Source organism: Rhea americana, unplaced genomic scaffold (assembly GCF_003343005.1).
Source record: "Rhea americana isolate MKP2758 unplaced genomic scaffold, rheAme1 scaffold_195, whole genome shotgun sequence".
Lineage (NCBI taxonomy): Eukaryota > Metazoa > Chordata > Aves > Rheiformes > Rheidae > Rhea > Rhea americana.
The window spans coordinates 1,588,409-1,601,830 of NW_028186094.1; the positions used below are offsets into that span (position 1 = coordinate 1,588,409).

General features: G+C 42.6%; 2 protein-coding genes across 5 annotated transcripts in view; one reads left to right on the forward strand and one right to left on the reverse strand.

Annotated features, from left to right (window-relative positions):
- The window catches only part of LUZP1 (leucine zipper protein 1), a 46,674-nt gene that overhangs the window by 14,554 nt on the left and 18,698 nt on the right, over positions 1-13,422 (forward strand). The window lies entirely within an intron of this gene.
- The window catches only part of KDM1A (lysine demethylase 1A), a 51,643-nt gene continuing 43,477 nt past the window's right edge, over positions 5,257-13,422 (reverse strand). For all 3 annotated transcript variants that reach the window (XM_085302985.1, XM_085302984.1, XM_085302983.1), the window contains 2 exons: positions 10,748-10,894; positions 5,257-5,658 (listed from right to left, as the gene is read on the reverse strand). In XM_085302985.1, coding sequence (XP_085159111.1) covers positions 5,473-5,658; positions 10,748-10,894 — 333 coding nt within the window. In that variant the 3' untranslated portion in view covers positions 5,257-5,472. The remainder of the gene's footprint in view (positions 5,659-10,747; positions 10,895-13,422) is intronic.

Consider the following 13,422-nt stretch of genomic DNA (forward strand, 5'->3'; position numbering starts at 1 on the left):
CACACACACACACACACACACACACACACACACACACACACACACACACACACACACACACACACCCCCAGTGGCAATAGCTGCCATTTTTCTCTTCTGTCAACCAGAGCCTCTCTCTTCCTTAGAGAGAGCCAAGGGCAACTGGAGGGAATGTCACTGCTCACACTGCAGAGTAAGAGCCTCTCAGATATGGACACAACACACCCAACAACGCAACTACTGCGGCACTATCTGCTCTCCTCAGGTGCTTCTCACAGAGTAAGTTTGTCTCCTTTTCTCCAGCTGCTTTGTCCTCAAGGAGACAGAGCAAGGCTAAAGGCAGCCTTCGTCCTTCATTCAGTATTTTACAGGACATACCTTGAATACAGGCTCGGTCTTGCTGCTTCCAAGTAGTAAATACAGATGTCATTCAGTAACTGTAAACTGGGTTATTTTTACCACAACTGAGATTAAATCTGAGAAAGAAAAACCCTTTTTAAAATTGAACGGGGCCATGCCCTCTAATCATGAGTGCAATAGAGCTGATTGTATTGTTAAACTTATAGTGATGACTTCAGGAAACACGATGTGTTTTACTCAAATTGCACACTTTTTTGAACAGCTGTAAAATAGAGTATATGTGTAAATATTGCCATCACTGAAGAAATATTTGTAATTTTAGCATATAAATATATCAGGCTTTTCAGTGGACTCGATGCTGAGAAGCTGTGCATCAAGCATTCGGATAATTCCAAAGTTGTAAATGTATTTGCTGTACAGAGGAAGTGTGTCAGTGCTCTGCCTCTTCTCCCAAGGAAGCAAAGAGACTGGTCCCTTTTGGAGAGCTAGCAGCTTTCATCAGAAAAGGCTGAAGCCAGCTTGAGGGCCAGCAGCTTGCTACTTCATGGAGCTGCTTCCTTTGTATCTGGAAATGGCACTGCAGCTTCCCTTGGTAATGCTGTGAGCAGAAGGCAGTCTCTCCAGCAGCTCAGGTAGTATGGAGGGAGGACAGCTTCACATTCAGCCACCAGTGCCAAGTGTTGTCAAGCTGCAGCTCACTGGACACGGATGAGGGTAATCTCTTTCTGCAGACAGCACCTCCAGAAAAGGGGACATGGCAGAAAGCACAGGGAAGGGTGGCAACACCTTGGTGCTCCAAGAGACAACTGACATGAGCAATTCCTTAGCTGCAGATTGAAGCAATAGTCATATCGGTGTTACCTCTAAATAGCAGACCTCATCTCTGCCACCCCTGCACATCACTACGGAGTGGTTCAAACATTGCTACAAGGCCAGCCTCCGGTGGTCTGCTCTACACATGATGAAACATGAAGCCATTTTTCACAGAGGCCTCTGACGGTCGGTAAACTAAACACCCAAAGGATTATCTTCCTAGGCTGTCCAGCATGCAGTGCAGGCTCCTGCCTTGAGGAAGCAGCACTCCAGACTGCGTGGAATGTATTTTTAAGAGAAGAAATTATTTTTTTTTTGTATTTGCAGACATATGTTTGTGCTGGGACAGCTTAGTTACAATAATGCAAGAAATTTTTCATATTCACAGGCTCGTCCAAGTCAAGCGACTTCTCCAGGGTTACAGTATTCCCTATTTTCCTTAAGCAAACTTTGTGTCCAATCAAGCTATTGGCACTGTTCCACCCTCTCAAAATCCTCCCTGTCTCAGCATGCTCAGAGGGAAGCCAGCTTTTTCCTCTCAAGGCTGCCCATATAGCAGATACAGATGGTGCTCACCTCTTACACAGTGCTCTTAGTCTGCATGCCAAACGTAATCACACACTTTATCTGCATGTCTTTCCTGACTTGAACATTGTCAGCTCTACAGTATATAACCAATAAAACTCTCTCTTTTTAAGTGTTTGTGGTGTGGTATTTAAGGCTGTGGCTGAACTACTCAGTGTTATTTATTCAAAGGTATTGGCTTCCCCTGCTGAAGTGCTGACACAGCCCAGCTCCAGCCTCCAGCACGGCGTGTTACTGCTAATTCTCACTATTCCCGTCCTACATTTTTGCTCTGAACACACATCCAGGCAGATGTCATACCCATTCCTAGACCAGCCATTTAAGGGACAGGCAGTGTGTAAGCAAACTGCAAATGAGGTTGAACATAGCCACTCTCCACTTACTTACACTAGATGATCTGGGCTCAGCATTTCTGAGAGCAGGTTGGAGGAGTGGTCTTACAAAGGGAAACAAGCTACTTCCTTCTTTAGATTGCCTTCACTCAACTGCGATAGGCTGGAGTGAAACCAAGAGCCATCAACCTTCTGGTTACAGGATAGAGGCCAAACGAGGTGGCAAATTCTCCTTCGTACTTCCTAACTTAGTGTAATATGCAGATCCCATCTAGCAAAAAAAACCTCATTCCCTTGACACACACACACACCCTTCCACCACTCAGATACACCAGTTGCTACCATATGCAGGACCATCCTCCATGGCCTTCACTCCATTATTTGGAGAGAAGTACATTCCTGCATTAAGGGCCTTTTATCGGAAATTTTCCTTAAAATATGGTTTATTCTCTCTAACTGCAAAACTGGACACCATTCTAAAAGCTCTAAACAATTAAATACATTATTGATACTTCTTGACACTTTAGGAGCCATTCATAGCTATCATTTCATCTATTACATTCAGGACAGAGCTCATTAACTAGAGGTGAAGTCCTACAAACATCCCCTCTCTTACATTTATCTAAGAAAAACGACTTGAGTTGTCTGAGACCTCTCCTTCTGTTCACATAAGCAGCTGTTGAGCTTCACAAACTTATAGAAGTTACTCTTTCTCTCTTAATCCTTACAATAGCTACAACACAAGTGCTGCTTTGTGTGGCTTGCCAGGGACAGCAGGGTTTAGGACTAGTTTCCAGTGGGCCAAAAGTGCTTTTCTGAGTGGAGCTTCGCAAGATGCATGTGATCATCCCCTTGAAACCATTTCTGCCTTTCTCACTATAAATCAGACTAGTCTACAAAARTCTGAAGCTGCCAGAGAAGGTTGTAGTCCACTTGTCACGGGCTTGCATGCTGGAAACATGAGCTCCAGTAAGATTTTAAGGATTCTTTTAAAAGACTGTTTAGGAATTCATAGCCTCTTAGTCCTCCAGTTCTTTGATTTGTTCACCTTTCAAGCAAATTAAATAGTCATTCTTCTGTTCTTCTCTAAAGAACATCAACTAAAATGCTGATAGGGCATAAGCAAGCCTCAGCACTGTCAAACATCCTTCCCTGGTTAAGGACAGGAGAGCAAATAAGTATCAGATCATTCCTACACAGCAGGTGAAAACTATTCCAAGCAGACACAATTGAACAGATATGTTCCAGTGTGAGCAATTTCAAGTCCAATATAAATACATCATATCCCCATCAAGACTCTAAACCATGGTGGAAAGGTCTTCATTAACACTGTTGATCAAACCAGAGAGGTCCTCCTTTTTAGGCACCATTATACAACCCATTTTCATAAGAGTGAGAGCACCCTGTTCTGAGGGCTTAGGGTAACAGTGATGTCAGAGCTGATGACAACCGTCTTCAACAACAACCACCACCACCACCACCACCCAAAAAAAAAAAAAAAAAAAAATCCAACCCCACAAACAGAAACAATTACCCTGTCAAATGCTGTGCAATTTTAGGAGAGCTTTCAATGAGAGCCTCAGTGAGTTGTATTGTTCCAGGTATCATTCCAGGTAGTCTTAGCTGTTCGGGTTAAACCAGAAGAACACAGAGAGTCTGGTTCTCACATCTGCTGTGGTTTACATGTGTTTCAGTATACTCTTTTCCCCCAGCCAGGACATGAAAGAAGTTATAATCCACCTCCTACACAGACAGCCTAACTTAATGTTGGGTCCTTTTTTCTTTCCTTCCTTGCACCCCACTTTTCCATTAAATTAAGAAATGCTCCTCTCTATCTGCCAGGCTGGCCATGTGTCCCAGGGGGTGGCTATAAAGTCTAACTTTTCAACAAACTGCTAAAATACTGGTAGGTCAGCTCTACTCTTTCTGTATTAAGGAGACAGTGCACAAACAGAGCTCACCAGATGAGAAAAAAAACCTGAACTTGTCAGATGCTGAAGTATGAAATACAGATGACCTCCAAGCAGAAGCTGCAAACAGTTGGGACTACAGGCAAGTGTGCATATGTTTTCATGAAGTGTGGGCAATTTAATTAGAGGGAAGAGCAGGGAACAAGAGAGGTACCAGCCCTGCAGCAGACTAGAAGGTGCAAGGACATAAGGAAGCTAAGACAGATTGCACATGCACCAAATCCAGGGAGGGAGGCAAGAAAGGAGAGAGAACGAACAGTAAAACTAAGAAGGAAAAATTAAGTACAAAGAAGTTGACCATGAACAAAGGACACGAGTAAGAAAGAGGAAATAAGCTGCAGAGGGAAAGAATGGAAATATTTGTAAGAAATGAGATGACTAATGCTAACTGGCAAAAAAAGAGCAGGAAGAAGGACCTAAATATTTAAATAGAATGGGATTGCTCTCTGTGCTAGAAGGCAGGCATGTCAAATCAATAGGAGGAAAAATATTTGGGAAAGCAGCCAAAGTGTTTTTTGAAACAGTAATAATAGGACTTGCAATATCTTCTCATCTACCTGGCAAAAATGAAGCATGGTCCTCCAAGATTTGGAGGAAAAAAAAAAAAAAAAAGGCAAAAAACCCCCACGCACTCACACTGATAGAGCCCACAGTGCCCATATGCAGCAGACGGAAGTCAAAAGATGAGGTCCTTTAGTTAGCTTACTTTCTAGGCAATACTTTTTCTACATGAAGAAATAGGAATAACTTTTCTAGTTTTTATCTTGCAAATACCCAATTGTGACAATTYCTTTGTTGAGAGTATTTAATGAAATAGTATGCTTAGCACACTCTTTGGAATACCAACCTTCTTTCTAAAACAAGATGCATATGGTGTAGCAGTCAATGGACCATTTTGAGAGGTTGTGATTTGCTGTTACTGGCAGGGAGACAGTTGCACCAAATTCTCAAATGACAAATAAGGCTAATGGAACGTGGCCAAAAAATACTATTCTTCAAAGAACAAAGTTTGCATATATTCTACAGTAAGCTACTAATAGTAGCCACCAGCTTCTAGAGGGCCTTCTGTGCAATTACTAAATTATAAATACATAAATAGGTAAAAAACAAACTAAAAAAATTCCAGCTATAAGCTTGACTTTGAAGAAGTATGTGCAGAGCCAGAAGAGTTCCAGACCAATTTGGTAGTAAATAATTCTGTGTACATTGACACTTCAAACAGTTATAAGAGATTTAATAAAAAAGGATGCCAAGACAAAGGTCAGGTAAAGTTTTTGTAAGGCCATTCTAACGGAAGTGTTACACAGCAACCTAAGGCTGAGTCCTTTCAGCAGACACTGTTACAGACCACAAAGATATCTTCATCCCAAGAACAAGTTCACAACAGCAGCAGTGTGGTTTTATCACTTCTCTTCTGGTACCTGCCACTGCTCTCACATGCTGGCAGCTTGCTGTGTGGGGACCCCAGGTGTAGGCTGACGAGGCAAAGTATACATGGCCCCAAGAAACTGGTCTGCAATGCGACCCGCTTCTCTCAGTCCACTCAGTAAAGCACCATGAACAGTCGCAGGGTAGTTGCGAATTGTATGTTCTCCCGCAAAAAACAGGCGAGGAATAGGCTGAGAAAGGGAACAGAAGACACACTGTTAAGACCTATGCACAGATTTAGTTCAGATTCCTTCAGATTCTGCAGCAAACTGGTATTTTTAAAAGAATGTTACAAGTCCTCTAATCACACAGCAGTCTCCATAGCATATTGCTATATGTGAAGTATAGCCTTTCTATCAAAAGATTTTCATCCTACAACTTACCAAGAAAATCTTTATATATTTTTCATTTCACAGGAACATTTCATGTTTGTAATGACTAAACATGAGGAAACACTTTCCAGTATCATTTTTGATACAAAGATAATAGAGCTCTACTTTAAAAACCATACTATCTAGTATTGTTTTTATATAGTTTTATCTATTCTGAAGAGCTAGATAGGCAAAAGAGAAGCCCACCAGCTGTATACTGAAAAACCATTTAAAATTTGTATCTACAACACTATAGCATCACAGAATAGTTGAGGTTGCAAGAGAACTCTGGAAATGATCTAGTGCAAACTCTTTCCCCAACCCTGCTCAAGAAGGGTCATCTAAAGCAGGCTGCACAGGACTACATCCAGATGGCCTTTGAGTATCTCCAAGGATGGAGGATAACCTCTCTGGGCAACCTGCTCCAGTGTTCAGTCACTCTCATAGTAGAAAGTTTTTTTTCTTTTTTCCTAACATTCAAACAAAGCTTACTGTGGTTCAGTTCGAGCCCACTGCCTCTTGTCCTATCAGCAGGTACCACTAAGAGCATAGTCTGTCTTCTTTACACACTCCATTCAGGTATTTATACACGTTGATAAGATCCCACTTCACAGAATCACACTTGAGTCTTCTCTTCTCCAGGCTGAACAGTCCCAGCTCTCTCAGCCTTTACTTATAAGAGATGCTCTAGTCTCTTAGTAGGAGACTCCTCCTCCATCTTAACAGCTCTTCCCTGGACTCTTTCCAGTAGCTCCATGTCTCTCTTGTTCTGGGGAGCCCAGAACTGGACGCAGGACTCAAGGCCTCACCAGGGCTGGGGAGAAGGAAAAGCTCACCTCCCTTGACCTGCTGGCAACACTCTTCCTGATGCAGCCCAGGATACCACTGGCCTTCTGAGCCACAAGGGCACATTGCTTGCTCATGGTTAACTTGTCCACTAGGACCCCCAGGTCCTTCTCTGCAAAGCTGCTTTCCAGCAGGTCAGCCCCAAGCCTGTCCTGGTGTACGAGATTGTTCCTTCGTAGGTGCAGGACTCTGTACTTCCCTTTACTGAACTTCATGAAGTCCCCCTCTGCCCATTTCTCCAGCCTGTTGAGGTCCCTCTGAATGGCAGCACAACCATCTGGTGTACAGCCAAAACAGATTTACATATGTAAGACAAAATGATCACTTCTGACTCGGGAACATGAACTCTAGCACAATACAAGCAAAAGAAAACTTACCCATCAATTCAGATGAATTAGCAGTTTCTCCTTTTATACTGAGACCCAAGTCACCTATTGACAGTGTCATATGCAGGAGAGGGAAAACTGAGCTTCCTATATTATAGTCTGCATGGTGCAATTCTATACGTAGCTATGTTTATTATTAACTTAAATTACTACAAAAAGAATCTAAATAAAGTCAGAAACCTACAGTCTCCTGCTGGTGTTTTCAGAATGGCTTTTGATTTCAAAGATTCCACCACTCAAAGGGAGCTGGAGATGACTCAAGCCTACACTGTATAGGATTTTGCTTCCTTCTCCTTTCCCTCTGATTTTTACCTTCTCTCCTCCTTGTTTTATCCTCCCTGAAAATATTTACAGCTAGTTCTCTAGAGGCATTGTGCTTAAAATCTGCCTCTTTTTCATCCCCCCCCCCTAAACTGAGTATTTGTAAATGCCTAGCATTGTAGTGGGGAACAAGCACTTTCTTAATGTGAGACTTACTCTGCTAACACTGTATGGTTTTAGAAACATATTACGAGAAATTGTGTCAACTCTGGGAGCCTCCATCATTTGCTACAAGGACACTTTAGGGGAGAAGTGGGAAGAAACAGGTGAAGTGAATTTCTACTTTTAATTTATGGAAGACACTATTAGTAGCCAAGCACAGAACAGAAAATACTAGGCAGCAATAATTGTGACAGTGCAAGGTGAAGCTCACTTTCAAGGATAGGAAATAATCATTTCAAAATTGAATCTTCTTCTTCAGGATTTCAATGAATAATTTGTGCTTAAAGCCCTAAAATATTTATATTATGCTTAATGCTGATTTTCCTGCTGGAAGCAAGATTAGGTAGTTATGTGTTGAGGGAGAGGGTTGAGAGAGGGGAGGGGAAAAAACTGAGACTGAAAAATTTCTGCACTGTGAACTGGGGTAGATTATTTGTCTGCTTCTATGCCAATCCCAATGGCAGCTGCAATATATTCGCGTAAACCATCCGTCTTTCCTATAACTCACTGAACTTCTACGGCTGCCTCCTCTGCAAAAAGCAGAATACGTTAGTGTTAGCCACTTCCAGGGGTCTTTGGTTAACAGACATTACCTTGTATCCAGACTGATGCCATTTCCCATCTGACAGGCTACAAGCAAACTCACAGTAACTTGATTAATTTTGATTCTTAACAAACTGCACTCCAGAAATCATTAGAAGCATGGTTTAAGAGAACAGGATAACATTCAAATAGGACAATTTTCATTTAAAAAAAATGTGAGTTTTTTCTCAGAAAAATCCATTCGGTTGTCATAGGTTAAGTTCTGAAAGAAGTCACTGTGACTCATTTAACTACAGTAACACACCACATAAAGAAAGTACACAGAATGTGGAAGAGGGGACAGGCTACTTGGGAGAATTATAGGAATGCAGTCAGAGTATGTAGAGATGCAGCAAGGAAGCCTAAGGCCCGTTTGGAATTGAGTCTGGCAAGGGATGTTAAGGACAACAGGAAGAGCTTCTTCAAATACATCAGCAGCAAGAGGAGGACTCGGGAAAATGTGGGCCTGCTACTGAATGGGGCAGGGGCCCTGGTGACGGGGGATACAGAGGAGGCAGGATTACTGAATACCTTCTTTGCTTCACTCTTCACTGCTAAGGGCAGCCCTCAGGAATCCTGCAGCCTGGATGTGAGGGAGAAAGTCTAGAGAACAGAAGACTTTCCTTTGGTTGAGGAGGATGAGATTAGAGATCCTCTGGGCAAGCTTGACGTTCACAAATCCATGGGGCCGGATGGGATGCACCCATGGGTACTGAGGGAGCTGGTGGATGTTATTGCCAAGCTGCTCTCCATCATCTTTGAATGGTCCTGGAGAACTGGAGAGGTGTCTGAGGACTGGAAGAAAGCCAATGTCACTCCAGTCTTCAAGAAGGGCAAGGAGGAGGACCCAGGCAACTACAGGCCAGTCAGCCTCACCTCCGTCCCTGGAGAGGTGATCGAACAGCTCATTCTGGATGTCATCTCCAGACATATGGAGGAAAAGATCACCTGATCAGGAGTAGCCAGCATGGATTCACGAAGGGGAAATCCTGCTTAACCAATCTGATAGCCTTCTATGATGGAATGACTGGCTGGGTAGATGAGGAAAGAGCAGTGGACGTTGTGTACCTTGACTTCAGCCAGGCTTCTGACACTGTCTCCCATCACATCCTCCTAGAGAAGCTCAGGAAGTGCCAGTTAGAGGAGTGGACAGTGAGGTGGATTGAGAACTGGCTGAAAGGCAGAGCTCAGAGGGTTGTCATCAGTGACGTGGAGTCTAGTTGGAGGCCTGTGGCTAGTGGCATCCTCCAGGGCTCAGTACTGGGTCCCATCCTGTTCAACATTTTCATCAAGGACCTGGATGAGGGGACAGAGTGCCTCCTCAGCAAGTTTGCTGGTGATCCCAAGATGGGAAGAGTGGCTGATGCACCAGAGGGCTGCGCTGCCATTCAGAGAGACCTGGACAGGCTGGAGRGCTGGGTGGAGAGGAACCTCCTGAGGTTCAACAAGGGCAAGTGCAGGGTCCTGCACCTAGGGAGAAATAACCCTAGGCAGCAGTACAAGCTGGGGGCTGACCTTCTGGAGAGCAGCTCTGCAGAGAAAGACCTGGGAGTGCTGGTGGATGACAGGTTGACCGTGAGCCAGCAATGTGCCCTTGTGGCCARGAAGGCCAATGGTGTCCTKGGGTGCATTAGGAAGAGTGTTGGCAGCAGGTCAAGGGAGGTGATCCTGCCCCTCTCCTCAGCCCTGGGGAGGCCTCGAGTCCTGTGTCCAGTTCTGGCTCCCCRGWACAAGAGAGACATGGAGCTACTGGAGAGAGTCCAGCGTAGGGCTACAAGGATGATCAGAGGGCTGGAGCATCTGTCCTCTGAGGAACGGCTGTGAGAGCTGGGCCTCTTTAGCCTGGGAAAGAGAAGACTGAAGGGGGAATCTTATCAATGTGTACAAGTACCTGAAGGGAAGGTGTCAAGGGGACAAGGACAAACTCTTTGCAGTGGTCCCGTGTGACAGGACAAGAGGCAATGGGCAGAAATTGAACCACAGGAAGTTCCGCCTGAACGTGAGGGGAAATTTCTTCACTGTGAGAGTGACAGAGCACTGGACCAGGTTGCCCAGAGAGGTTGTGGAGTCTCCTTCTCTGGAGATCTTCAAGGCCCGCCTGGATGCAACCTTGTCTAACATGTTCTAGGTGACCCTGCTGAGCAGGGAGGTTGGACTAAATGATCTCTAGAGGTCCCTTCCAACCTTACCGATTCTATGATTCTATGAAATAAGGCACTGTGAAATACAGTGCAAGTACAATATTTTAATACTGTGTTCAGACATTATCAAATTGATCTTCTGAATAAAAATACTTGTTTTTTTGCCAAATAGAAATGAGACCAAACCTAGGAAGGCAAAATTCCTGGAGAGAAAACTGAGTTCTTTTACAGGTGCTAATCATTGGTGAGAGGATGTGACTTACCTAAATTGCTGCAGTGTATATATATTATATATTTCATATTATTTTATAGATTCTATATATATATATATAAAAATATATATATATATATATAAAAAATCTATAAATTATTATCTATATATATAATATATAATATATATATATAAATGACTTAGGAAAGGCATTATATTTTTCTGAGGTATTTCCACAACAAATTCAGAGTTTCTCTCACCTGTGGAGCACCTGGAATGGCTGGTCCTGGAGTAATTGGCTGAGCCATCAAGTCATAGTCATTTCCAGAAGATCCAGCTGCTACATAGGAGTATGATCCCCGGGCCCAAGGGTCAGCACGCCAGCGGGATACCACAGTCTCTTTGGGCTGAGACGAGAGAAATGTCAGTTGCTGGCATAATACAAGTTCTGTAGTTAGTGTAAAATACCAAAGATGCAAATTACAGGAACAGAAAACACAAAGTCCTTAAGCTAATGTTAATGGTAGAATTCCACATTTATATTACATGGTAACAAATACTACAGTAAATAACCTGTCTTCATTGGAGCTTTAATCCATTGAGATACATTGCCAGAAACTATTCCACGTAACTTCTGCACTGGAACTCAGACTCTGTAGTCAACAGCAAAGGTATACTGTGTACATTTCCTATGTTTCTCCTCTTAATACCAACATAAGGACAATGTCCACTTCTCACTCTTTTTCTTTCAGCCACAGAAAATATTTCTCTTGCTTTAACTGTAGTAGAGGACTCTAATGTCTATAACTCATCTGGAAAAATGACTGCATGAAGGGCACCTACACAAACATCTTTATTTCTCCAAACCATCTGGTTTGCCACAGTACTGGTCATGATGAAAGATATTCCACTGAAAGATGTAACAGTGGAAGCCCCATCAGGATTCAAAACAGTATCCCTCTAAGGTATTAGCATTACAGTCAAGAGAAAAGAGGACATCTTCATAATCTTGCAAATGTAATGCTGAAGAGCGACGGGTCCGAACCCTAAAATAGCAGCCCAAATTCTGCCCAAATTAATAATTGAGTTTTAACTGGTACCCACATCCAGTAAAACTTTAAACATCAAGACAGGAACTTAATTTCCTTCACCACAGAGGTATTTCMTGGAATTGTCTGTACTTGAGTAGACCTTCTCAGGACTGTTTCTGTCTAACAGGAGGGAGGACAGGCTGTGTCTAGCAAGGGAGCTTCCCAGAAACTAGAAACACGCACCATAGCATGCTCTGGGCCCCAGTACCAACAGATCTGAAAAAAACATACCTGAGGTTGACCTAGCAGGACTAGATTTGATGCCCCACACTGAATCCATGGAAAAAACTCAAAGGACTAGGGCAATGTCCCAAGGTTTAAGGGGCTACTGGGAATTTTAGACCACATTTCCAAATATGATCTGATGACTTAACTCAAGAAGATTCCCCACCACAACTTTCAGCACATTTAATTCAAAAGGTAAGAAGTTGGTTGATAAGCCAGCCTCCCAGATTGACTGCTTCTTGACAAAAAACCCTGTAACTTCACATTTCTGTCCTGGTTAAACAGAAAACGCTGTGATGACACTGTATGTTATCACATGTATGTTTGACTAAAAGAAAAGACTGAGGTATTTTATATATTTCTTAGTGCTCTCTGCTAATCACTTAAGACTGCAACACTTCACAGGGAATAAAAATCAGAATGAAATTTTGGTTCTCTGAGGTAGCCTTGAAGGTATGGCTAACCCAGACGATTGTGGAGCAAAATACAGAAGTACTGCCTTCCTGGTACTGAGATGGACAGCAGTAAGTCCAAAAAGCAAGTGCAGCATTCACGTAACCATACACTCATATACACCTTATTCAGATGCTAAGGTAGTCTTTTTTTATCCCATCCCATTGCATCCTGACAAATAAGCACTGTAATCAGGACTCCCTATGAACAGGGGGAAGAAAGGTGGTTAGAGAAAAAAGTATGTACCATGACATAGGTAGTAAAAAAAACTTGGAATCCTACTCTGCATAGGACATGAACTTTGCATAGGCTAGCACACAGCAAGGTTGAAAGAGTTCCCACATGTGGATGAATAGCAGAGGGAAAACTAGTGCTGTCTATCTTAGGGAAATGAAAATTGAAACCAGAAAGAGAAGATAAAATAGTAAAAAGAAAAAGCACAGGAAAAAGGAGGATGGTTCACATTCCAATAAAATGATGGTTTGGTTTAACTTTTCTGCATTCCCATTTGGGACAGCTGAGAGGAACTACATTTGCACTGCAAGCTCTTGTTTATATATTTGTTCATCAAATACAACAGATGAGTTGTTTAATCCAGATTGATAAATGGGATCTAGGAGAGAGGTTCCAGCAAATCTCTCTACTATTAAGTACTTGTGGCACATAAGTATATTCACACCCAAAGTGGGAATACGCCTAAAATAATCACTCAGGAAATCTACTCAGAGACAAGAACTGCTTTCTCCTTTAAATGATTGGCCATATATGTAGTCCTTCATGACAGGTGATTACCACTAAATATATTGAATTATCTTTAAGAGTCAAATAAGTTCTTTAAATGTCATGTTTATCCACAGTGATATTTATATTCCTCAAGATTCCCCCATTTGTTAGTGTGTGTTCTTTTCACTTTAAAATCCTAGTAGAGAGTAGTTGTTTTCTACAGCATTTGTAGGCAGAAGAGTCTCAAAGTTACTGTCAGAGAAAGATCTTGGTTTCATTTCTTGATGTCTTCAGACGGTTCAGAAAAGGAGCTGCTGATTCATCAGGGAGGCAAGCCTGCAATTTCCTTCTCTTGTGTTCTCCAGTCTGGGAAGCAAAAATCAACTGACCAAGCATTTCCAAAATATAAGAGCCACTCATTAAGAAAAAATGCTTACTGTCAG